The sequence below is a fragment of the Musca domestica genome, unplaced genomic scaffold (assembly GCF_030504385.1).
Source record: "Musca domestica strain aabys unplaced genomic scaffold, Musca_domestica.polishedcontigs.V.1.1 61, whole genome shotgun sequence".
Taxonomy (NCBI): Eukaryota; Metazoa; Arthropoda; class Insecta; order Diptera; family Muscidae; genus Musca; species Musca domestica.
The window spans coordinates 3,393,259-3,417,035 of NW_026712367.1; the positions used below are offsets into that span (position 1 = coordinate 3,393,259).

General features: G+C 36.5%; 4 protein-coding genes across 5 annotated transcripts in view; 3 read left to right on the top strand and 1 right to left on the bottom strand.

Annotated features, from left to right (window-relative positions):
• The first annotated feature begins 832 nt into the window (after positions 1 to 832).
• LOC101894787 (tryptophan--tRNA ligase, mitochondrial) lies at positions 833 to 6,363 on the top strand. The gene is made up of 5 exons (XM_059129478.1): positions 833 to 847; positions 3,371 to 3,531; positions 3,600 to 3,761; positions 3,818 to 4,080; positions 5,510 to 6,363. Exons 2-5 carry the CDS (start codon positions 3,397 to 3,399, stop codon positions 6,312 to 6,314), a joined length of 1,365 nt encoding a protein of 454 aa, XP_058985461.1. The 5' UTR covers positions 833 to 847; positions 3,371 to 3,396; the 3' UTR covers positions 6,315 to 6,363.
• Positions 6,364 to 6,416: 53 nt separating this feature from the next.
• Positions 6,417 to 9,715, bottom strand: LOC101895113 (mucin-2). The gene is made up of 2 exons (XM_059129477.1): positions 9,569 to 9,715; positions 6,417 to 9,489 (listed from the first exon to the last, which is right to left on the bottom strand). Exons 1-2 carry the CDS (start codon positions 9,633 to 9,635, stop codon positions 6,467 to 6,469), a joined length of 3,090 nt encoding a protein of 1,029 aa, XP_058985460.1. The 5' UTR covers positions 9,636 to 9,715; the 3' UTR covers positions 6,417 to 6,466.
• Positions 9,716 to 15,989: 6,274 nt separating this feature from the next.
• The window catches only part of LOC101892531 (rab11 family-interacting protein 3), a 192,724-nt gene continuing 184,936 nt past the window's right edge, over positions 15,990 to 23,777 (top strand). Inside the window, exon 1 of one of the 2 annotated variants that reach the window (XM_059129490.1) lies at positions 15,990 to 16,254. The gene's annotated coding sequence lies outside the window, so the exon portion shown is untranslated. The remainder of the gene's footprint in view (positions 16,255 to 23,777) is intronic. The other variant, XM_059129491.1, reaches the window with a different exon arrangement.
• On the top strand, positions 19,619 to 20,770 carry LOC131805819 (uncharacterized). The gene is made up of 2 exons (XM_059129494.1): positions 19,619 to 20,459; positions 20,526 to 20,770. The coding sequence occupies exons 1-2, from the start codon at positions 19,707 to 19,709 to the stop codon at positions 20,757 to 20,759; spliced, it is 987 nt and encodes a 328-aa protein (XP_058985477.1). The 5' UTR covers positions 19,619 to 19,706; the 3' UTR covers positions 20,760 to 20,770.

The following is a 23,777-nucleotide window of genomic DNA, read 5'->3' on the forward strand; positions in this document are numbered from 1 at the left end:
TTCATTTATTTTATTATTTTTAGGTAGACGTTAAAAATAGTTTACAAATAGTTTTAAACCAATATTTTTATTTCAATAAAATGTTTATTTATTTTAATAGTTTATGTATATATCGCCATAGTGCTCAAGTATTTATATATTATTTATTCACATTTTGTTTGCTTTTTGTAATTTAATAATTGCTTAATGAAAAGGAAACTATCTCCCGTAAAAATGTTTGCAGAAAAGGTTCCAATCCTTAGATAAAACCAATGTATTTTTGGCGCCATCTATACGGGCAATTATATCACTAAAATCATGCTCTCATTATTTGCTTTTAAAATATGGCATATGCATATATTTTATATAATTATTTTTATATTTTATAACCACTTTTAGGTAAACCTTAACCTTACCCCATTAAAAACTAATATTTTTCTTTTAATAAAATATTTTTTTAATAGTTTATTGATGTATCGCCATTACTTAATACTCTTCAAGTATTTATTATTATTTATTCACAATTTATCATTACTTTATTTGACGCCATCTATGCGGGAAATTATGTCACTACAGTCATACTCTCATTTGTATAACACAATGGCAACACCAACCCCAACGAACATATTTCGATCTAAGGAACACTAACATTGTTGCCCTTTTTGTTGTGATTCCACATCTTTATTTAATTTTTCTTCGTAGCCTTTCCCTCCAAACTTGCCATATCACATTGTCGTTCAGATTTTGTTGGCCTTTCTGTTTTGATTCCACATCTTTATTTCATTTTCTGTTTGTGTCGCCATTCGCCTTAGAGTTATTTTCCGGTCTATAGAACACTAATCAAAAAATTCTTGGAAACGTTCGTTTGGTAAATTGTTAATAAAAATTAATATTTTAGGTATAATTCGTATAAAATTTATTATAAAAAAATGAAAATGTGTAGAAGAAACGTGTACGTGTGATTGTGCATGCTCAAAAATATCAATAACACGATAAAATATGAAAAAGAAACTCTTGAACATGAACTTAACCTATAATTTGAAGCGCTTTTGTTTGGTGTGTTGGGAACAACTCTAGTTTAGTAAAAACTCTTAGATTTTTTCGAAATTTTTTCCAGAGGTAGGTATTTTTACCCTGAACCCGGGAAACTATTTTTTTCTTTGGGGTCGGACCCGGGACCCCAGATTTTTGACCCGAAAGTCCGGGATCAAGACCCCGCCTGGACCCGGATCCACTTAACCGATATAGACAATATGAGTATCGATTGAAAGCTTATGGAAATACCTATCCAACAAGTGGTCACATGAAGGGGTAAGTTGTCATGGTTCGGAAGTTATAGTCAAATTATCGATTTTTTGGACCCGGATTTTTTATGAAACCCCCAAAAAGTCAAAAAAGGGCCCATTATGGGGGTCAACAAAATTGTTTCCAAATTATAGCTGACACTCTTACCTTTCCAAAATGCTACAATTTGTGCTAATACCTTTTTCGGGTCCAGAGATATGGGTCTTTCCATCCGCATAACGCGATTCTAACCAGTTCACTAAAATGATGTTTTCAATAAAAAAGTGTTTATTTCGCGTAACAGTCGTCGGAATAACAAAAGTTTTCTAAATTTGGCACTTTTTGTAAATAGCCGGCCTTCGGCCCGGGCTTGAGATTTTCACCTATGGGTATGTCCGACACCGGCTAACGCGAACAAAAGGTTCATAATTTCGGCACTTTTTGTAAGTAGCCGGCCTTCGGCCGGGGCTTGAGATTTTCTCCTCTGGGTATGTCCTACACCGGCTAACGCGAACCAAAGTTTTGTAAATTGGATACCTTTTGTAAGTAGCCGGCCTTCGGCCGGGGCTTGAGATTTTCTCCCCTGGGTATGTCCTACACCGGCTAACGCGAACCAAAGATTTCTAAATTTGACACTTTTTGTAAATAGCCGGCCTTCGGCCGGGGCTTGAGATTTTCTCCTCTGGGTATGTCCCACACCGGCTAACGCGAACCAAAGTTTTCTAAATTGGATACCTTTTGTAAGTAGCCGGCCTTCGGCCGGGGCTTGAGATTTTCTCCTCTGGGTATGTCCTACACCGGCTAACGCGAACCAAAGATTTCTGAATTTCATGCTTACGCAAAATATACCTTTTTTTATTAAAAACATAGATTTAATGAACTGGTTATGCGGATGGAAAGACCCATATCTCTGGACTCAGTGAAGGTATTAGCACAAATTGTAGCATTTTGGAAAGGTAGAAATGTCAGCTATAATTTGGCATCAATTTTGTTGTCCCCCATAATGGACCCTTTTTTGACTTTTTGGGGGTTTTATAAAAAATCCGGGTCCAAAAAATCGATAATTTGACTATAACTTCCGAACCGTAACATCTTACCCCATCATGTGACCACTTGTTGGATAGGTATTTTCATAAGCTTTCCAACGAAACCCATATTGTCTATATCGGATAAGTGGATCCGGGTCTAGTCTGGGTCTTGAACCCGGACTTTCGGGTCAAAAATCTGGGTTCCCAGGTCCGTCCCCCAAGAAAAAAATAGTTTCCCGGGATCATGGTTAAAATGCCTACCACTGCAAAAATTTTCGAAAAAATTGAAGAGTTTTTACTAAACTAGAGTTAAGCCGGTGTGTTGTGTCTGTGTAATAATAAAACAATTAAAAGAATTAAAAATATTTGGATAAAAACCTAAATAATAATTTAATGAAAAAAGGGCCACTGCTATTCTATGCTTTCGGCTATTCGAAACTAAGAACTAGATAAAGGCCTTCTAAAAGTATGAGGAGTGTTTAGGGTCTTCTGTTGTTTTTAGGCCCTAAAGACTCCTTACATAAAAAATAAAAACATTGTACCAAATTAAATATCTTATAATAGCTTTCCATGAGGTAAATGGACCTCCCGGGGCTTAAGCTGATTATATGTAGGTGGAAACATATTTTCCGGCTTAGCTATAGTTTTGTAAAAGTTCTTGATATTTTGGGTCAAATACCCCGGTCCATCCCCCAAATACCAAATACTACACATGGAAAAGTTTTAGAACAAAACATAAAAAATACAACAAATCGGGGAATGCCTTTTGGACATATGTTCTACTAGTTTTGCAATTTTCTTCGATAAAATAAAGGAAAAATCGGTTAGCGTAGTTAAAACTTTTATATTCTTGCAGTTCTGGAGCAGAACATATAAGAATATGTATTAAAAAACGTACTTAAATACTATATATATATATATTGATTATATATAAATACTATATATTGATTATATATTTTAAAATACAAATTAATTATATACATTCTTTTTGTTCAGATACACCCTGAAATTGGATCCAGAAAATTTCTCCCTTTGACAAAGTTAATTATAAAATAAATTTTTAAATTATTTCTTTGAAGGAAGACATAAATTCAAACAAAAACAAATGAATTGCAACAAAATTATGCGAAGTTTAACATGGCTAAGGGCAAAGAGTTTGAGAATAAATTTGAGAAGTCTTTCGACTCAGACGACTAGGAAATCTATGGAGTCAACACCCACCATGGAAGAGGAAAAGGAGGTATGAATGTAAAATTATATGTAAAAATAAAAAACAATAATAAAATTTAAATATTTCCCTATTTTCAGAATCTAAAATACCCCAGAAAGATCTTTTCCGGCATACAACCCACCGGTCAGCTGCATTTAGGTAATTATTTGGGTGCCGTGCAGAAATGGACACAGCTGCAGAACAGTGGTGATGATGTTACCTATTGCATAGTTGATATGCATTCCATAACAATACCCCAGGTTAATAAATAATTAAATATCCGATGACCGTTTAAAGAAATTCCATTTGTTTTCAGAATCCTGCCGTTTTGCGTGAAAACATTTTCGAAATGGCTGCCACAATGCTGGCCTGTGGCTTGGATCCCCAGAAATCTACAATATTTGTGCAGTCATCGGTACAGGAGCACACGGAGCTGGGTTGGATTTTAAGCTGTTTATGTACCATGCCACGTCTGGGCCATTTGCCACAATACAAAGAGAAATCACGCACGGTCAAAGATGTACCATTGGGTCTTTACGTATATCCAGTATTGCAGGCTGCCGATATTATGTTATACAAGTAAGAATCGAACAAATCTCGTTTTGCTTTCAATGGGGAACCATTTATAGATTCTAGAGTCTCGCAAATATTATTTTTTATACCCTCCACCCCGATCACCATAAAATTCTATGTCGATTTAGCGATGTCCGTCCCTCTGTCCGTCTATGGAAATCACTCTTGCTTCGGAACGAAATGAAGTAGGTTTATAAAATTTTACTCAAATATATATTATGTCTACAGGACTTGTGGTATTGAAAATGGGTCATGTATGTCTACGTCTTCGTATAGCCCTCATATAACGGTACCTCCCGATATTCGGTATTTTGACAATTTTAGTGACACTATTCGCCGGAATTGTTTCAAATTTGGTATTTGAAGTTCGTAATGGATACTACAGTCTATGACAGAAAAGTGTCTGTGCTGGCCCATGTCATCGTATATCCCCCATATAACGGCAGCTCCCGACATTCGGTATTTGGTTGATTTTAGCGACATTATTCAGCGGAAATGTTTCAAATTTGCCATTTGAAGTTCGTAATGGAAACTACAGCCCATGAAAGAAAATTGTCCTTGCAGGTCCACGTCTTTGTATAGCCCCCATATAACGATACCTCCCAATATTCGGCATTTTTTTGATTTTAGCGACATTATTCACCGGATTTGTTTCAAATTTGGTATTTGAATTTCGTAATGGATCCTGCAGTCTATGACAGAAAATTCTCCGTGCAGGTCTACGTCTTTGTATAGCCCCCATATAACGATACCTCCCAATATTCGGTATTTTGATGATTTTAACGACACTATTCACCGGAATTGTTTCAAATTTGGTATTTGAGGTTCGTAAGGGATATTACAGCCTATGACAGAAAATTGTCCATGCAGGTCAATGCCTTCGTATAGCCCACATATAACGGTACCTCCCAATATTCTGTATTTTGATAACCTTTGTAGGTATCATTTTTTTCTAATAGAAAAAAAGTTCGAAAAATGTAGGTTTTATTTTTTTCCGGTAGAAATGAGTCGAGTCCTCTGTAGGTCTTCGTTTTTTTCCGAAGAAAAAAATTCTAGATCTCCGCAGGTCACTGTTTTCTCAACAGAAAATATTCGAGATTTTCGTAAGTCTTAGAAAAAATGTAATCCTCTGAATATTTCAGTTTTTTTTTCCAAAAGAAACAATTCAAGGCCCCTGTAGGTCTTAGTTTTTTTTTACGATAGGAAAAATACCAGGCCTCTGAGGGTCTTAGTTTTTTCCTTTTCCGTTTTGTTTTTTTTTTTTTCAATAAAAACCTTCAAGATCTTCGCACTTGTTCATTTTCTCAACAGAAAAAAAAATCGGATACCTCAGCAAGCTCTAGAAAAAAAATGAGAAATACGAAGCCCTCGTTTATTTTGAAGAATTTTCATAGATTTTTTTCCTTCATCTAATTTTTTTCGTTTTTCGTTCCAGAGCCACTCACGTCCCTGTCGGTGAGGACCAATTGCAACACATCCAGTTGACACAACATTTGTCGCGCATTTTCAACACCAAATTTGGGCAAACCTTTCCCATATGCCATGCCATGATTGACAATCATGATGCGGCGCGCATACGTTCTCTACGCAATCCTGCCAAGAAAATGTCCAAATCCGACTTGGATACCAAGGCCACAATAAATATACGCGATGCACCCGAAGTCATTGTGGAAAAAATCAAAAAAGCTGTTACCGATTTCACCTCTGATGTTACCTATGAACCTGAGGCACGGCCTGGTGTTTCAAATTTAGTTGTAATTCATTCGATGGTCAGTGGAACGCCCATAGAGAAGGTCGTGGAAGAAGCCAGAGCCATTGATACAGGCCGCTATAAGTTACGTGTTGCTGAGGCTGTTGTGGAGCATCTGAAACCCATTCGCTTGGCCATTGATGAGCATTTAGCGCAGAAAAATGATTTGATTCATTTGCTTGAATCGGGAGCGGAAAGGGCACGGCAAGTTGCCCAACAGAATATTGTGGAGGTTAAAGAGAAAATGGGTTTGGGCATTTATCGCAATGTGCCACAGTACATTGATATGTCTGCAGAGTTATTAAATGCCTTGCCGAAGGACAAGAAAAAGCCAAAGGCCAGCGACAAGGAAACGGAAACACCAATCGTGCCCAAACAAAAGCTGCGAGTGGAGAAAAAATCAGCTCCACAAAATTTGGCCCCCACTTTCAAGTTGGACGAATCGCTGGCATCACCCCCCTCTCCTTCCGTGGCAAAGAAGGCACAATAGATTTAAGTAAATTAATTAGTCAATGGAAGTCTGGACTCCCCCCCCCCCCCCCAAAAAAAAAATATGCCTAGTCTTTAAATAAATTAAAAAAACAATTCACAATTTACGATGCTTTAAATATTTTATTTTAAAATTATTTGCTGCAGACCAATCTATTTGTTGCCGATGTCACATTTGACCATATTTCGGAAGTTGCAAACCATCTTGGTCTCATCGAAGTAGAGATTAGCGGGACAGTTAAATTCTACACTTCTTCCGTCGAGGCAGGCGTGGAATTTGCCACAGTCATTGGGATCACGTACCAAAGATCCATAGGCCTGTCCCACGCAGATTGGATGCTGGTTTCGTCGGGAGGTTATTTTACCAGATCTGGCCCTTAAAGTGGAAGAAACCTTTTTTCGATTTTGTTTACTCTGAGGACAGGGTGTTGTGGTCTGGTGACAGGGAGTTGTAGTTCTAGGATGACATGGAGTTGTTGTTGTAGTCACTGGGGGCTCAGGATGGCACGGAGTTGTGGTGGTGGAAGATGGTGGTTCAGAATTTTGGGGAGTTGTTGTAGTCGAGGATGGTGGCTCAGGATGGCATGGAGTTGTGGTCGTGGAGGATGGTGGTTCAGTTTGGCATGGAGTTGTTGTTGTGGAGGACGGGGGATTTTGGGGAGTTGTGGTCGTGGAGGATGGTGGTTCAGTTTGGCATGGAGTTGTTGTGGTGGAGGACGGTGGATTTTGGGGAGTTGTGGTCGTGGAGGATGGTGGTTCAGTTTGGCATGGAGTTGTTGTGGTGGAGGACGGTGGATTTTGGGGAGTTGTGGTCGTGGAGGATGGTGGTTCAGTTTGGCATGGAGTTGTTGTGGTGGAGGACGATGGATTTTGGGGAGTTGTGGTCGTGGAGGATGGTGGTTCAGTTTGGCATGGAGTTGTTGTGGTGGAGGACGGTGGATTTTGGGGAGTTGTGGTCGTGGAGGATGGTGGTTCAGTTTGGCATGGAGTTGTTGTGGTGGAGGACGGTGGATTTTGGGGAGTTGTGGTCGTGGAGGATGGTGGTTCAGTTTGGCATGGAGTTGTTGTGGTGGAGAACGGTGGATTTTGGGGAGTTGTGGTCGTGGAGGATGGTGGTTCAGTTTGGCATGGAGTTGTTGTGGTGGAGGACGGTGGATTTTGGGGAGTTGTGGTCGTGGAAGATGGTGGTTTAGTTTGGCATGGAGTTGTTGTGGTGGAGGACGGTGGATTTTGGGGAGTTGTGGTCGTGGAGGATGGTGGTTCAGTATGGCATGGAGTTGTTGTGGTGGAGGACGGTGGATTTTGGGGAGTTGTGGTCGTGGAGGATGGTGGTTCAGTTTGGCATGGAGTTGTTGTGGTGGAGGACGGTGGATTTTGGGGAGTTGTGGTCGTGGAGGATGGTGGTTCAGTTTGGCATGGAGTTGTTGTGGTGGAGGACGGTGGATTTTGGGGAGTTGTGGTCGTGGAGGATGGTGGTTCAGTTTGGCATGGAGTTGTTGTGGTGGAGGACGGTGGATTTTGGGGAGTTGTGGTCGTGGAGGATGGTGGTTCAGTTTGGCATGGAGTTGTTGTGGTGGAGGACGGTGGATTTTGGGGAGTTGTGGTCGTGGAGGATGGTGGTTCAGTTTGGCATGGAGTTGTTGTGGTGGAGGACGGTGGATTTTGGGGAGTTGTGGTCGTGGAAGATGGTGGTTTAGTTTGGCATGGAGTTGTTGTGGTGGAGGACGGTGGATTTTGGGGTGTTGTGGTCGTGGAGGATGGTGGTTCAGTTTGGCATGGAGTTGTTGTGGTGGAGGACGGTGGATTTTGGGGAGTTGTGGTCGTGGAGGATGGTGGTTCAGTTTGGCATGGAGTTGTTGTGGTGGAGGACGGTGGATTTTGGGGAGTTGTGGTCGTGGAAGATGGTGGTTCAGTTTGGCATGGAGTTGTTGTGGTGGAGGACGGTGGATTTTCGGGAGTTGTGGTCGTGGAGGATGGTGGTTCAGTTTGGCATGGAGTTGTTGTGGTGGAGGACGGTGGATTTTGGGGAGTTGTGGTCGTGGAGGATGGTGGTTCAGTTTGGCATGGAGTTGTTGTGGTGGAGGACGGTGGATTTTGGGGAGTTGTGGTCGTGGAGGATGGTGGTTCAGTTTGGCATGGAGTTGTTGTGGTGGAGGACGGTGGATTTTGGGGAGTTGTGGTCGTGGAGGATGGTGGTTCAGTTTGGCATGGAGTTATTGTGGTGGAGGACGGTGGATTTTGGGGAGTTGTGGTCGTGGAGGATGGTGGTTCAGTTTGGCATGGAGTTGTTGTGGTGGAGGACGGTGGATTTTGGGGAGTTGTGGTCGTGGAGGATGGTGGTTCAGTTTGGCATGGAGTTGTTGTGGTGGAGGACGGTGGATTTTGGGGAGTTGTGGTCGTGGAGGATGGTGGTTCAGTTTGGCATGGAGTTATTGTGGTGGAGGACGGTGGATTTTGGGGAGTTGTGGTCGTGGAGGATGGTGGTTCAGTTTGGCATGGAGTTGTTGTGGTGGAGGACGGTGGATTTTGGGGAGTTGTGGTCGTGGAGGATGGTGGTTCAGTTTGGCATGGAGTTGTTGTGGTGGAGGACGGTGGATTTTGGGGAGTTGTGGTCGTGGAGGATGGTGGTTCAGTTTGGCATGGAGTTATTGTGGTGGAGGACGGTGGATTTTGGGGAGTTGTGGTCGTGGAGGATGGTGGCTCGAGATTTAAGGGAGTGGTTGTTGTCGAGGATGGTGGCTCCGAATGGCATGGAGTTGTTGTAGTGCTACGTGGTGGTTGAGCGTGACACGGAGTCGTTGTTGTCACAACTTCAGGATGACAAGGAGCCGGAGTTGTTGTTTTGCAATTTTCTCTGGCAGCTCCGCCTTCCGACGACACATCCCTTTCCATGCTGGAATATTCATTCAATCGAAGCGCAATACGTTTCAATTGGGCACACTTGACCAGACCGGCAATGTTACACATTCGGGTGTGATCATCATAGAATAGGCCACTGGGACAGCGTTGACGGTAACGTTGACCCTGGTAACAGATGTAATAGTGCGAACAGCTACGGGGATCATTGAGATAAGCGCCATCAGCTTGGTTGCGACAATCGTTGACATGGCTAAAGGGATTTGCTGTAGCTATTGCAATCATCGGCCCGATGACCAATAAGGGCAACAAAAGATTTACTGCAACGAAAAAATGAGGACAAAATTTGAGTTTCAAATATTCAGAGGTTTTTTTTTTGATTTGATTTTGAAAACTTACTGCCTCCCATATCTGTAGACATCAACTTTTGATCAAAACAAATTATTGCTACTGTTTGCCATGACATCGCGCCTATTTATACTGCTACCCTGGTGGCATCTCGACATGACAGGGGAAACAAATCAAACGTTATCTTACCGATGTTATAGTTCTGTAATTATTATTGATTTCGAATTTACAAACACTTTGTGGTGTTGTTGTCGTCTGTGGTTGTAACAAATGGTAACATTGTAAAATAACTCTGCTATCAATTGTGTCAACTTCCCGTGACCCCATATCGGGAATATCGTGTACCGGAAAATTCGTGCGCAGATAGTGGAAATATTTTTTTTTTGCAGGAATATCGAAATGTAATGAAATGCTGTCTAGGGTGGATGGCAACAGATTTTAGGTGAACAACACCACTTTGCTGAAATTATATATATTTTCTCAAAAGTTTTTATATTTTTATAACTCTGGCGAAATCATAGTCTCAGCTGCCGGAATAATCAGGAAAATGTGTTTATATAGTCAGCTTTCTGAATTGCATGAAAAATATGGAATTGAAGCTGGACTAAAACACATTAGGAATATGCTGCAATGATTGCTCCCCATCGCTGGTGGGAAATATAAAATTGGAAAAAAAAATTTTTTTCTTTAATTTTTTTCCCTTATTTTATTTTATTTTCTTTTTTTTGACTTAGTTCACTTTCCATCGCCAGAGGGAAATTTTAATTAATTTAAAAAATTTAATTTAAGTTTTGACAAATATGTTTTTTTTTGTTTAAAAAATACTGTTCCCTTTTATTTTTTTTATTTTAGTTTTTTTACTTAGTTCACTTTCTCTTTCCATAGGAAAATTTAAAATTGCGGAAAAACACAAAATATGTTTTTTTGTTTAAAAAAATATTTTTATATATTTTTTTTACTTTAGTTTTTTTTTTTTTTGACTTCCACTTCCACTTTCCATCTCTGGTGGAAAATCCAAAAATTGCAAAAAAAAACCCAATATATGTTTTTTTTTTTTTTGTTTAAAAAAAAATATTTTATCTTAGTTTTTTGACTTAGTCCACTTTTCATCTCTTGTGGGAAATTTAAAATTGTAAAAAAAAAAAATACAAAATATGTCTTTTTGTCTAATAATTTTTTGTTTAAAATATATTTTTTTCTTTAATTTTTTTTTTTTTTTTGGAGGGAAATCCAAATATTTCAAAAAAAAAACAAAATATGTTTTTTCCTTGACAAATATGTTTTTTGGTTTAAAAAAATACTGTTTCCTTTAATTTTTTTCTTATTTTTTAGTTTTTTGACTTAGTCCACTTTCCATCTCTGGTGGAAAATTTAAAATTGTGACAAAAATATGTTTTTTATTGCCTTATATTTTTTTTGTCTTAAAAAATACTGTTTCCTCTCATTTTTTTCTTATTTTAGTTTTTTGACTTAGTCCACTTTCCATCTCTGGTGGGAAATTCAAAAAATTGCAAAAATAGGTTTCTTTGTCTAACATTTTTTTGTTAAAAAAAAATATTTTTTTTAAATTTTTTAATTTTAGTTTTTGACTTAGCCCATTTTCCATATCTCGTGAAAAATCCAAAAACTGAAAAAAACACAAACTATGTTTTTTGTTTGTTTTTGTTAAAAAAAATATTTTTTTTCAAAAAAATATTTTTTCTTTAATTTTTTCACTTAGTCCACATTCCATCTCCGGGGGGAAATTTAAAATTGCGAAAAACACAAAATATGTTTTTTCTTGTCTAACATGTTTTTTTTTTTGTTTTTGTTAAAAAAATATTTTTTCTCTTTAATTTTTTTCTTATTTTAATTTTTTTTAATTATAGTTTTTGACTTAGTCCATTTTCCATCTCTGGTGGAAAATCCAAAAACTGCGAAAAAAACACAAAATATGTTTTTTTGTTTTTGTTAAATTTTTTGTTTCTTTAATTGTTTTCCATCCCTGGTGGAAAATCCAAAAATTGCTAAAAAAATATGTTTTTTGTTGCCTAACATGTTTTTTTGTTAAAAAAATTTTTTTTCTTTAATTTTTTTCTTATTTTAATTTTTTCACTTAGTCCACTTTCCATCTCTGGTGGGAAATCCCAAAATTACAAAAAATACATTTCTTTGTCTAATATTTTTTTATATTAGTTTTTGACTTAGTCCATTTTCCATCTCTGGTGGAAAAGCCAAAAACTGCAAAAAAAAAAGCACAAAATATGTTTTTTTGTAGCCCAACATGTTTTTTCTTTTTGTTAAAAAAAAATATTTTTTCTTTAATTTTTTTCTTATTTTAATTTTTTCACTTAGTCTACCTTCCATCTCCGGAGGGAACTTTAAAATTGCAAAAATAGGTTTCTTTGTCTATTTTTTTTTGTAAAAAATATATTTTTTTCTTATTTGTTTTTATTTTAGTTTTTGATTAGTCCATTTTCCATCTCTGGTGGATAATCCAAAAACTGCAAAAAAAAAAAAAACAAAAAAAAAGGTTTTTTCTTGTCTAACATGTTTTTTTGTTGTTTAAAAATATATTTATTTAATTATTTTTATTTTAGTTTTTTTTTGACTTAGTCCCCATTCCATCTCTGGTGGGAAATCCAAAAATTGCGAAAAAAAAAAAACAAATAATATGTTTTTTGTTCAATTTTTTTCTTATTTGCAATTTTTGACTTAGTCCACTTTGTCTTTCATTGGGAAAAACAACAACTATATGTCACATAATTTCCTAATGCGGAAAAAATTGCTACACGCATTTCTAATATTAAAAAAAGATTTACTTAGCAAAATGTAATTAGTATTTCCCATCTCTGGCATGAGAGATAACAAATGGCAAAAAAATAGAGCCTAGCTACTATATTCGTATATTCGCCATAAAATGCTGTTCTTTTAAGTTATTTTGTTTTTTCAAATTTTTATTTTTGATTTAGTTCACTTTGTCTTTCATCGGGCAAAACAACAACTATCTCTCTTATTGCTATTGTGTAACATTTCACTTAACTTCCTAATGCGGCAAAAATATTGCTAAACGCATTCCTAATATTTAAATAAAAAACAATTATTTATTCGCAATTACTATTTCCCATCTCTGGCAGAGGCTTTACTTTATTTTCTTATTTTAATTTTGGGACTTAGTACACTTTGTCTTTCATCGGGCAAAAGCAACATTTAACTTCCCCAAGTGGGAAATTATAGACACTTACATTTCTAATATTAATTATCAATTATCACTTAGCAATTACTATTTCCCATCTCTGGCTAATAAAGTGCAAAAAAAGCGACTATATACTGTTTAGTTTTGTTTAATTTGTCTGTTTTTAATTTTCTTCTTTTAATTTTTTGACTTAGTCCACTTTGACGTTAACCCAGAAAAACACAGCCTTGCCATTGAACTTCTCATCAAATTGCCTAGCATAGAGAAAACCCCGTCAACCTAAAAATATTTCTGCAGTTCTTTGTGATATAAAAGAAAAATCTCAATTACCACTTTCCATCCCTGGTAGGAATGCTGCAAACAGTGAGAAGGTACAGTGTTACCAAAACAAAAAAAGTTATTCTCAAATATTTTTTCATTGTTGATTTAGTCTATTTAGATCTGCACCAGCAACAAAAACAAAACAAAAAAATGCCATTGATTTTCTCTACAAAAAATTATTTTTCTCAAATATTTTTTCATTGTTGATTTAGTCTACTTTGATCTTCACACGCCAAATCAGCAACAACAACAAGAACATTTTGCCATCGATTTTGTCCTCCACTTGTCTTAGAAATTTGTTTTAATTATTACATCCCAACCCTGATGTGTGATTTTCCAGTTACAATAACAACAACAACGTTTTGTCATTGATTTTCTCCCTCATCTTGTCTTATATTGTGTCGTCACAATATTAAAAAGTAGCCTTAGTAATTTGTTCGAATTAAAACTTCCCATCTTTGGTGTGTGATTTTCCGCTTACAACTACATTTTGCTATCGATTTTCTCCTCAATATGTCTTATATTGTCGTCATAATATCAAAATGTAGCCTTAGCAATAATTTGTTCTAATTAAAACACCGATGGCGAAAGTCCGTTACCAATTTTGTTTAACCTCCCTCCGCCTCCCCAAGAAGTTGTTTTTCTTTAATCATTTTTCATTGTTGATTTAGTTCACTTTGCCTCTCAGTCGCCAAAAAACAACAATCACCTCTCATTTTTTCATTGAGAAGACAATATCAAAATTGTCTTAATTAATAAAAAACTGTCTTAACAAAATTAAAAAATCCCTTTGAAATTTGTTGCAATTATCATGTTCCATCCCTGGCATGGGAGCTTTCATTGCATAAAAATAATAGAATGTGACAGCTATAGCCTGCCTGTCATTTTCTTCAACTTCCGCTTCCCCAAAAATTAGATTTTCTTCAATACTTTTTTCATTAGTGATTTAGTCCACTTTGCCTCTCACCCAGCCACACAACAACTACCTGTCATTTAGCCATTGATTTTGTCATAGAATAGTCTTGCATTGAGAGTAAAAACCCCGTTGTGCTGAGATGTGCAATGCATAACCAAACACTTTTGAATGGTCTCTTTGGTGTTATGTTCTCTCTCTATCTCTCTTTTGCACAAACGAAACTCTTCGGGAAAATAAATTACGGTCTTGCATTGGCAATGCTTTCCTTACGTATGGTGGTTGTGGGTAAGAGAGTCACCCAGAGTGGGTGCGAAAGAGAGAGAACAACCACTGAATGTAATTATGAAGTTATTGCACAGAGAAGAAAGAGTGTCGGCATTTTGGCTGGTCTCTGTTTGCTAGAGTTAGTTAGTTGTCGGCGTGATTTCAAAACGTATTGTTGTCAGCGGAAGTGATATATGGAACGTTTTTTTTTTGTTTTGTTCAAAATAATCCAAAATTGGTAGTGGCTTATTGCTTTGTTATATGTTTTTCTTTTATTATTATTATTATTTGTCGATGGTTAAGAGCGAAGTTAAAAAAAGTAAGCTTCAAACGAAGGCTTGAAACATGAATAACAACACACGCACACACAAAAAATAGCCAAAACCAGTGTTCAGCAAATAAATGAATAAAAGCAAATGAAAAAAAAAAAAATATAACAAATAAACAACAGCAACAACAACGTTACCAAGTTACTGAAAAAGCCGAATAAAAATATTCAGCCAAAATAATAACAACAATCTTTTTTCGAGTGAAATAAAACAAGCAAGGTAAATTGTGCATAATTATGAAATAAATTAACAAAAAACAATTGTAAATTTCTAGTGAAAGTTTGTTGTTTTTTTTTGAGAAATTGGGAAGAAAAAATGATGGCAGGAAAAAGGTCATAAAGAAGTGTGGCAAAAGTAAACAAAAAAATTGTGAAACCAAAAATAGTTAAAAATAAAAAAATATTTCAAAATAATAATTTTTAAAAATCTAAAAAAATATACAAAAACTGTTAAATTTTACAATTATTTATATAAAACACAAAAATAGTTTCATTCTATGCATTTTGCCAAAAATCGACAAGGGCTACCTGTTCGCTCCAGCAACCATACAAAAACAACAGCAACAACCCAATTCAAACAAGGCGGCAATTTACACTAAATAAACACAAAACGAAACAAAGGCATTTAGTTGTACAAAAAAAAAGCAAACGAAGCAAAAAGGAAAAAAAAAAACATCCAACAGAAATTCATCAAGCAAAACCGGCCAAAAACAACAACAACAACAACAATATTAGTTGTGTACCTTTTCGTCTAGAGTAGAGGTGTTCAATTTTAGTTGTTGTTGCTAGTTTTCTTTTGATATTTAATTCGTCGAGTCGTCTTTGTGTGTGTGTGTGCTGCAAGTTAAACAAATCCGAAAAAAAAGAAAAACATTTCTTAATTATAAATAATATTTCATGTTCTCTTTTTATTCATCAACAAAAACAAAGAAGAAGAACACAGCATAATTGTACAGGTGCATGTGTGTGTGAATGTGTGTAGCCCCATTGGCAGCAAACAAAATCATAATTAATTTTGTTCGTTCTTTATTAAATTTTCTTTCCTATCTTCCATCACAAATGTGTCTCTGTCTTTTGATTAAATGAAATTTGTTGTTGTTGTTCCTTCGATTTTGTTTGATTTGTGTCTTAAAATTTTCTAGAGCTCCAAAAACAATTCTAAACAAAACTAACATCTGTGTGTAAATAACAAAACAAAATGCAATTGCACCTGTTTTAATAAGACAATAACCCGCCACAAGAACAAAAACAACAACGAAAACATAACATTTCAAATTCTAACAAATAAATAACAAACCAGAATAACAAGAAGAAGAAGAAGCAGCAGCAGCAGAAGTAATCAAAAGAAATTCCCCCCATCACTGAGAATAAAAAGATAAAACAAATCGGTGTTACTCACAACATCCTACTCTGTACTCTGCTGTGCCGTGCCGTGTGTGTGCATTTTTCTCTCCTGCTCAACAAATTTATCATCTTCAGTTATTTTGTGTAGTTGTTTTGTGTGACAAGTGTTAAATCCCATTCCTTTTTCATTGTGTTGCTCACTCACCTGGTTGCAGTGTGAATGAGAGAAGAGATAAGAAGTGATTGCGGTGTTTTTGTCATAAAGGAAAGAAGTAACACGAAAAAAAAAAACACGCACAGAAACCTGTCAAAAGTGCATCCATCATCACCCACAACACAGGGTTGCCAACTGTTTGGTGAAATCTACAAGGCAATCGACATTTGAAAAGGTGAGTTTATCATAGAATTTTTTAAATAAAATTATAAAAATAGGAAATTTGAAAAATAATTAAATTATGAGCATTTTAAATGGAAGATAAATAAAAATTGGTGGTGAAAAGTAAAAACAACAGTTCCAAAGTGAAAAGAAAAATGTAAATAATAATAATAATAATTATAAACAAATATGCAAATAATCAAAACAAAAAGAATGTATATAAATATGTAACTGAACGACTAAGAATCAACGCCCAGACAACACGGCTGAAGCTAGAATCTTAGAATTTTGCAGAAGGGGGCAGTCTTGGATTTTTAGAAATTGATACTAAAATGCTACGAAAAGTACTAAAATGCACTAAAAACTGAATACTTTGTATTGGACAAACGGTATGATTCTAAAAATTGAAATGAGAGTCACTGGGCTCACATAGGGTGCAGGATAGATGTACTAAAGAGTTTTTGAAAATTCGAAATTTAAATGAAACTAAAAGGGTACGAAAAGTACTAAAATGTATTAAAAATTTAATAATTTGTATTGGACAAATGGAATGAGCCACAATTCTTAAATTTGGATTATGGAAGTGACTGATGGAGCGCAGGATGAATGTATGTGCAGGATGAATGTATGTTTTCGGAAATTCGAACTTTAAGATTACGAAAAGTACTAATATGGTACTAAACTTCTAGAATGGTACCATTTTGGTATTTTGTGAACCGATAGAATTAAAAAGTTGAAATGGAGGTATGAGAATAGAGGTTGGAAAGTAGGTTTGATACATGAAGGTGATTTTAGAAATTTTGTACTAAGTATGCGAACTGTACTAAATGGTACTAAATTTGGTCCTTGAAAAATATTCTTTAAAAATTCCACGTTTGAAGGACTGCTGGTCCTTGAAAAATATTCTTTAAAAATTCCACGTTTGAAGGACTGCTGGTCCTTGAAAAATATTCTTTAAAAATTCCACGTTTGAAGGACTGCTGGTCCTTGAAAAATATTCTTTAAAAATTCCACGTTTGAAGGACTGCTGGTCTTTGAAAAATATTCTTTAAAAAATCCACGTTTCAAGGACTGCTGGTCCTTGAAAAATATTCTTTAAAAAATCCAAGTTTCAAGGACAGCTGGTCCTTGAAATATATTCTTTAAAAAATCCACGTTTGAAGGACTGCTGGTCCTTGAAAATATTCTTTAAAAATTCCACGTTTGAAGGACTGCTGGTCCTTGAAAAATATTCTTTAAAAATTCCACGTTTGAAGGACTGCTGGTCCTTGAAAAATATTCTTTAAAAATTCCACGTTTCAAGGACTGCTGGTCCTTGAAAAATATTCTTTAAAAATTCCACGTTTGAAGGACTGCTGGTCCTTGAAAAATATTTTTTAAAAAATCCACGTTTGAAGGACTGCTGGTCCTTGAAAAATATTCTTTAAAAAATCCAAGTTTGAAGGACTGTTGGTCCTTGAAAAATATTCCAATTCTTGGTGAGGGCGTGCAATTTTAATGACCGTCATGAATCGAAATTGTTTTGAATAAAAAAGTACCAAATAGTACTATATTTAGTACAATTTGGTATTGGGTGAACAGATAGTGCTTGAAATCTGAAATCTGTACGAAAAGTACTGAATAGTACTATATTTAGTACTGGGTGTTGGAATTGAGATACAAGTCTGAAATTTAATATTTAGATTACTGATGGGGTCAGTGCTTCAGATTTGGAGGATGTCCGTATATATTTTACAAAAAGTACTAAATGGTACTAAATTTCTGAAATTTGATATAGAAACCCATTGTAATATTTGGAATGGAGATTTGGCAGTGGTTTTTGGAAATGTGTACCATAATTGTACAAAAGGTACTAAATTTTGGTATTGGGTGAAGGTATAGAGCTGGAAACCCGAAATTGGAGATTGGATATTGAGGCATCTGTTGGTATCTGGAATCGAGATATTGGAGGTGGTTTTGGTAATGCGAACTATAATTGTACAAAAAGTACGGAATGTTACTAAATTTTGGTATTGTGTGACGGTGTAGCACTGAAATCCTGAGATTTAATATTGAGGTCTCTGTTAATATCTGGAAGTGTGTTCAATAATTGTACGAAAAGTACTAAATGGTACTAAATTTGGTATTGGGTGAAGGAATAGGGGTGAAGTCCAGAAAATTTGATATTAAGGTCTCTGTTGGTATCTAGAATTGTGATATGGAGGTATTTTTCGGAATGACATACTATAATTGAACACAAAAGTACGGAATGCTACTATATTTGGTATTAAATGAAGAAATAGTGTTGGAATCCTCAAAATTTGATATTGAGGCCTCCATTGGTATCTGGCATTGAGATATGGAGGTGTTGTTGGAAATGTTTACCATAATTGTTGTAAATGACAGGAATTTGGGTATTGCATAAAAGAATGTAGCGGAAATCCTGAAATTTGATATTGAGGTCTTTCTTAATATCCGAAATTGAGATATGAAGGTGGTTTCGGAAATATGTAGTAATTGTACGGAAACTACTTAATGGTACTACATTTGGTATATTGGTTGCAGGTATAGAGCTAGAATCCTAAAATTTGATATTGAGATCTCTGATGGTTAGTGGTTTTAGAAATTAGGAGAAAAATGGGAGTTTCTTTCCATTTTTTTTATTAAATATTTCGAATTTTTCGTAGTTGATTTCTTGAACTATTTTTGGTCCTTCGATCAAGAAAATTGTTTTCTAAATTCTTTTGGTTTTTTTTTAATATTTTTGGTCCTTCGCTATTAGGAAAATGTCAGATTATTGAATATTTTTTATAAAAATGAAAAAAAAAAAGTTTTTTTTTTGGCTTTCGATTTTTGTATATTTTGGTCCTTCGGCGAAGAAAATTGTTTTTTAAAAAACATTTTTTTGAAATAAAGATCATTTTTTGGTCCTTCGGTCTGGGTATTTGTTTGGTCCTTCGTTTACAATATTCTCTCCTTTGAGGATTTTTATAGGTATTTTTGTGGTTCTCCGTTTAAAATATTCTCTCCTTCGAGAATTTTTATAGATATAAGGTCTTTATTATTAAAATTACCCTTAGAAGACCTCCAAAATTTCTTCAAGTTCTCCGAAAGGACAAATAAAAAGTTTTCCCCAAAAAAGATTACGTGACTCATTTTCCCCCACACAATGTCGTGGGAAAGGTCATTGCCTGCCTGTCTTAGATAAGAAAAAGTTTATCTTTCGGATTGATATTTCGAAGAAAAAAAGAACCAGATTTCATTATTCAAAGAACACCAGAGCAAAATATGTACGCAAATCAATTAACAGGCAATTTACCATGCAATTATCGAGATATGATAACGTCGGAAAGAGGGAAATTCACTTTCAATAAAATTGACAGCTACTGCCGCAAAACCCTTCAGTTAGACGAAATCTTCTCACCAAAGAACAACCAAATCCGACTCCCAAGACTTAGAACAAGAAATCTACGGAGAGAAACCAAAATGCCAAGATCACCAACTTTGTGGATAGCCTTTGTTATGGCCCTATCGCCATGGCTTTGTGGCATAGCCTTAGCCGACGACTATGCCGAATGTGAGGGTAAAGACAATCGTTATATTGCCAGCTCAAAGGGCTGTTCCAGTTACATTTTCTGCTATGGCCATGAATCCTTTGAGGGTAATTGTGATGAGGATGCTCCATATTTTTCCGAAGACGAACAGACATGTGATGTTAATCCAGAGGTTTGTGCAAATTTGGAGCTAACAGAATCCGGTGAGGAGGGAGGTGATGCTGATGGTGGGCAGAGAAGTGAGGAGGAGCAGGATCCACAGGGACCTCAAGTGGAACCAAATGCTCCAGTGGAACAGCCCTCAAATGTGGCAACCCATGCGCAAACCGCAACCTCAGCAGCCCCTGCCCCAGCTCCAACATTCTCGCCAACTTCTTCCCCTGCTGTGCCAACCTTTGTACCCACAACCTTCAAGCCCTCTACAGGCATTACTAGTACATTTGCCCCTTCTACCGCAAAGCCAGCCCCAACTGGCTCCAGTATTTCAACACCCATTGCCCTGCCCGATGCCAAATGCCCCGCCGTAGATGATCCCTCCAATCTGGTTTTCCTACAAAATCCCAAATCCTGTTCCGATTATTTTATGTGCTATCATGGTGAGCCCATTGCCATGCACTGTTCGCATTCGCTGCATTTCGATATCAAGACGCATAAATGTGATTATCCGGAAAATGTCCAGTGTCAGGTGGGCTGAGTGAAATTTTCCTGACAGAGAAGATAAATTAATTTTTATTATTTTTTTTCGTTGTAGCTACATTTCTTCTCTCCCCGGGAAAAATGCCAGGCCCATACCGTCGATGTTTTCCCCCATCCCACCAATTGTAATTATTATTACATGTGCCGTCTGGGCTATCTCCTGGTGATGCAGTGTCCCCCCAACATGGATTGGGATTATAATCGCAATGTTTGTGTGCTGCGTGGCCGGGCCAATTGCTATTCGAATGTCAATCGACAGAGCAATAATTGGAATTTGTTTTTGAATTAAAGGGGAAATTTTTAAAAATAGAAATTTTTCGAATCTAAGGACCATTAACGAAGGACCAAAAATAAAACGTTGTGAAATTAAAATTAAATAAATTTGAAATATTAAATAATGAAAATTAGAAGCACGAATGCTTGGAATGAAATATTTACAATATTTTTATTAACCCAGGGTCTGGTGTGAAGGACCACTCCTTCTGGTACCTCCCCCCACAAAAGGTCAAATTTTGAATATCCATGAAGATCATAAATCGCGAAATTAACATCCAATTTCATTCAGACTTGGCACATCTCAAAATTTCTATCAACATACGATCTGTTATAAAAATGGTAGGGATCGGACCATTCCTTCTGGTAGCTCTTCCGCAAAGGGTTTAAGTTTTGAATAACCAAAACGGTGATAAAATCCGACATCAGCATCCGGTTCTCTTCATATTTCACACATAGCAATATTTTTATCAACCAAAGGTTTAGTGCAAAAAGGGGATATATCGGTCCACTTCTTCTGGTACCTCCCCCACAAAAGGGTCAAAATTTTGAATATTCATGAAGCCTATAAAACGCGAAATTAACATCCAATTCCATTCAGACTGGGTACATCTCAATATTTCTATCAACACAAGATTTGTTATAAAAATGGTGGAGATCGGACAATTTCTTCTGATAGCACCTCTTCACCCCAAAGGGTCAAAGTTTTGAATAACCGAAACGGTGAAAAAATCCGAAATAAGCATCCGGCTCTCTTCATATTTCACACATCGCAATATTTTTATTAACCAAAGGTTTGGTGTAAAAAGGGGATATATCGATCCACTCCTTCTGGTACCTCCCCCACAAAGGGTCAAAATTTTGAATATCCATGAGGCCCATAAATCGCGAAATTAACATCCGATTCCATTCAGACTGGGTACATCTCAATTTTTCTATCAACACAAGATTTATTATAAAGATGGTAGGGACCGGGCCATCCTTTCTGATACCCCACCCCCCAAAGGGTAAAAGTTTTGAATAACCAAAACAATTCTAAAATCCAAAGTAAGCATCCGGTTCTCTTCATATTCCACACAATCCATTACTTCTGCTAACACAAGATATGCTGTGAAGATGGAATATATCGGTCAACTCCTTCTGGTACCCCTTATATAGCCCCCATATAACGGTACCCACATATTCGGTAGTTCGATGATTTTAGCCAAAGTTGTCAATGGAATTGTCTGGAATTCTTCACAAAAAGTTCTGTGTGAGTACTTTACCCCCTGAAAGAGAATTGTTCATGTAGGTCCACGTCTTCGTGTAGCCCTCATATAATGGTACCTCCCGATATTCGGTATTTTGATGATTTTAGCGACATTATTCACCGGAATTGCTTCAAATTTCTTATTTGAAGATCGTAATGGGTGCAACCTATGACCAACCTATGACCGAAAATTCTCGCTGCAGGCCCACGTCTTCATATAGCCCCCATATAACGGCACCTCCCGATATTCGGTTTTTTATGATTTTAGCGACATAATTCACCGGAATTGTTTCGAATTTGGTATTTGAAGTTTGTAAGGGGTACTACAACCTATGACCGAAAATTGCCGGAGCTTGTCCACGTCTTCGTATAGCCCCCATATAACGGCAACTCCCGATATTCGGTATTTTGATGATATTAGCGCCATAATTCACCGGAATTGTTTCAAATTTCGTATTTGAAGATCGCAATGGCTACTACAACCTATGACCGAAAATTGTCTATGCAGGTCCACGTCTTTGTATAGCCCCCATACAACAGTACCTTCCGATATTCGGTATTTTGATGATATTGGCGACATAATTCACCGGGATTGCTTCAAATTTTGTATTTGAAGTTCGGAATCGTTACTACATCCTATGACAGAAAATTGTCCCTACAGGTCCACGTCTTCGTATAGCCCCCATACCACGGTATCTCCTTCTATTCGGTATTTTGATGATATTAGTGACATAATTCACCGGAATTGTTTCAAATTTCGTATTTGAAATTCGTAATGGATATTACAGCCTATGACCAAAAATTGTCTATGCTGGTTCTGGTCTTCGTATAGCCCCCATACAACAGTACCTTCCGATATTCGGTATTTTGATGATATTAGCGACATAATTCAACGGAATTGTTTCGAATTTGGTATTTGAAGTTTGTAATAGAAACTACAGCCTATGACAGAAAATTGTCCGTACATGTCCACGCCTTCGTATAGCCCCCATACAACAGTACCTTCCGATATTCGGTATTTTGATGATATTAGCGCCATAATTCACCGGAATTGTTTCAAATTTGGTATTTGAAGTTGGTAATGGGTACTACAACCCATGACGGAAAATTGTCCCTGCAGGCTCACGCCTTCGTACAGCCCCCATACAACAGTACCTTCCGATATTCGGTATTTTGATGATATTAGCGCCATAATTCACCGGAATTGTTTCAAATTTGGTATTTGAAGTTGGTAATGGGTACTACAACCCATGACGGAAAATTGTCCCTGCAGGCTCACGCCTTCGTATAGCTCCCATACAACGATACCTCCCTCTATTCGGTATTTTGATGATATTAGCGGCATAATTCACCGGTATTGTTTCAAATTTGGTATTTGAAGTTGGTAATGGGTACTACAGCCTAAGACGGAAAATTGTCCCTGCAGGCCCACGCCTTCGTATAGCCCCCATATAACGGAACCTCCCGATATTCGGCTTTTTTATGATTTTAGCTACATTATTCACCGGAATTGTTTCAAATTCGGAATCGTTTCAAATTTCGTATTTGAAGTTCGGAATCGTTACTACAGCCTATGACATCAAATTACTTTTGCAGCACCAAGGCTTCCTATAGCTCTCATACAAAGGGTTTCATTTGTGCGGCATTTTTCGACGGATTTTTTTTAAATTTTCAAATTCTTTGCGAATGGTGGCCGGCCGAACTTTGCTGTTTTTTTGTCCTCCGATCAAAATGTCTCTTTAATTGTTGTTATGGTAATTTCGGAGTATTTCTCTTTTCAATAAC